This window comes from Nuphar pumila, unplaced genomic scaffold (assembly GCF_984573655.1).
Source record: "Nuphar pumila unplaced genomic scaffold, dmNupPumi1.hap1.1 HAP1_SCAFFOLD_991, whole genome shotgun sequence".
NCBI lineage: Eukaryota > Viridiplantae > Streptophyta > Magnoliopsida > Nymphaeales > Nymphaeaceae > Nuphar > Nuphar pumila.
This window is the reverse complement of record NW_028323554.1, coordinates 1-2,582: the sequence shown is the minus strand read 5'-3', so window position 1 is coordinate 2,582 and position 2,582 is coordinate 1. Positions and strand designations below refer to the sequence as shown.

General features: G+C 52.5%; 1 protein-coding gene across 1 annotated transcript; it reads right to left on the bottom strand.

The window, feature by feature from the left end:
- Nucleotides 1-368: 368 nt before the first annotated feature.
- LOC149809611 (uncharacterized) lies at nt 369-1,419 on the bottom strand. Its single transcript, XM_089994747.1, has 4 exons — nt 1,386-1,419; nt 1,025-1,087; nt 819-884; nt 369-574 (listed from the first exon to the last, which is right to left on the bottom strand). The coding sequence occupies exons 2-4, from the start codon at nt 1,071-1,073 to the stop codon at nt 369-371; spliced, it is 321 nt and encodes a 106-aa protein (XP_089850873.1). The 5' UTR covers nt 1,074-1,087; nt 1,386-1,419.
- Between the last annotated feature and the right edge of the window lie 1,163 nt (nt 1,420-2,582).

Below are 2,582 nucleotides of genomic sequence, written 5' to 3'. Positions count from 1 at the left end.
TTCCAGCTGAGCCCCTTTTCATGCCACGCAGTTGAATGGACAAATGGCTATGCCACCCTGGTAGCACTTGGATGGCCTTAACTGAATCACCTCTATCCTAAGAGATCCGGGAGCAGTTCAGTTTAAAAAGCGCGCATGAGGGCTTGCGAGCAGACGGCATGAAGTGCTCGAGGATGCTGGCATTTGGAAAGTAAGGTCTCAAGTAGTGCCCAGCGTTATGCACAAGGCAACGACTGATTACCGATGACAGCAGCACGTACACTACGGCATACGGAAAGGTAGAGACGTGCAACAAGCTGACGAGGAAGGTTGTGCAACGACCAGTCATTCCGTGCGACTTGATTACTAGTATCTCGTTTCGCAGAACATCATCCAACGTCCAGTCTCCGCATGCACACATCGCCAAGCGAAGAAAGCGCACCCACACGCAGCATGGCATGGCGCCCAGACACTGAAGGTACGGGGATCACAATATCAGCTGGCTCTTGACGACCAATCTCAAAAAGGCCAGTGGAGAGGGTGATCTTCTGGGCTGCTCCCACTCCACCTCCCAAATGCTCCGAGTTACCGTCACCTGCATCCAGCGTATCTCTAAAATTGATTAGTCGACCAAAAAACTTTGGCGGACTCCAGTGCCCCTCTGGACACTCAGGACACCCCAGACTCCCAGGACAAATGTGCAAGAACGTCAGTAGATCAGGCATCACGTCGACGTGTATAGTGAAGAGACGTTGAACACATGCACTTGTTGTCAACATGCAGCGCATTGATGGCGGATTTGCAAGATTCAATTCAAATCAAAGCGTGGGAAAACATACCAATGGGCTTCAGCACCAGGGCATTGCACACCAGTGATTGCCTGTTACCGATCACGCGTTTGGAACCTGCACGTTATTGGCTGTCAGTCGGGACAAACGTAAAGCAAACGTTGCAAGCCAGCACGCGCTAAACCTCTACCTCAAACTCCCTCAGCGAACTACATAGCTCTGTCCACGGGAAAGTGATCATACTATGTAGATCGTACCAAACGTGCGGGCGACTGTGGCCTTGATGGCTGGAGTGAGGGAGAACATCTCTGATGCGCGGACTGCACAGCATGTTGCAATGTCAGCACACGACGATAGCCAGCCGCGACGTTGAGGTAGCCTGCCCAGGCTAAGAAAACAATCATTTATGCGTTTTAAGCTGGACATTTCCGCTCATATTCTCGCAGCGTGTCATGTACCCTGTGCTCGATGCTGCACGGAAAACGGATCTTCGGGATGCCATTACAACTGTCCTGAACGCCTGCTCAGCGACCAACGGCAAGCATCTTTTTGCAGGTTCTAAACAACCTCTCAGGCTTGAACGCTCAAAAAAATCAAGATCCGTGAGACGAAGCTGACCTTGACAAACCCCTGACAATGGAAAGCGGTTAGGCAATGGACGACCGTCTGACTTCACATGTTCCACGATCTGGTTATGTCTTATGAGTGCACGCGGCGGGGGGTCGAAAAGGACAGGAACAAAGTGCTTTGCGACCCAAAACAGAGTTTGACGCATTCACCGTCATGTATGATGCGATGGTTTCGTCAGGGTTGTCACACATGCTAGCTAAGGTGCAGCCTACACCATAAGCCTCTAGCGCGCGGTGCCATAGGCTTCTTGACATCAGCGTTACATGTTTTGCTCACACTGGTGGATGAGCAGACGTCCAGAGTGTTGTGGCCCGTGTGCGGTGAAACCCTGTCGTAACTTGGGGCAAAGCATGATCAAAAGGGCAGCATTGCAGATGAAGCCGCGTCGCATGTTACATGTTGGCAGATCCATTGGTGTCAAGATGTCTGCAGCTGCCAGGGTGATTACACTACCTGCAACAGGTATGGCGGGACCTTCGGCACATTCCACCACCGCTGTGCTTGTCTCGGGTGCATTTGATGTAAGCTTGTTTGTGGGTGTGCAGTCTGTACGATCGGTGATTTCAAAAAACAATGCTTGCAGACCGCGGACTTCAAGGCTCGGGGCAGAAGCAATCGCTTGCGGAGGAGGTACAAAAATCGCCCTTTCCTCCAAAGGACAATGAGACGCAAGACGAGACGTTGATGCAGGATCTGATGGCTGTTCCTAGCATTGCACACATCTGGATGAGTCCCAAAATCACGGACAAGGGAAGTGTGAGCTTGCAGGTGCGACATCGGCGTTGCCTAACAGCGTCGATGAGGCGTGGACGCCGAATCGTTCCACTGAAATCGAAACAGAGAGCTCCCGCATCTTCGCTGAATTTAATTGAGCAACAATATGGTGCTGCGACGAAACCTGCGTCCGCTGTGCAGGTCACACTTACACACAAAGACGTCACGAGCAACAAGAACGTGCGCTTCGGGCGCAGCGTCATGCTTGGGCCGAACGGAACCGACGTGAGCCTTGCCATGCCCTTACCAGAATGCGCTAGCCTCTCAATATCCCCATCCGGACGATGCTCGTTGCTTGTGCAAGCTGCATCAGCGAAGGACGCCCCCACGACTGTGGAGGTGTGGGGGAGCGCCCGTAAGCTGCTTGAGATTGCCATACCAGTAACAGTGCATGGGCCTCTCTGCAGTGAC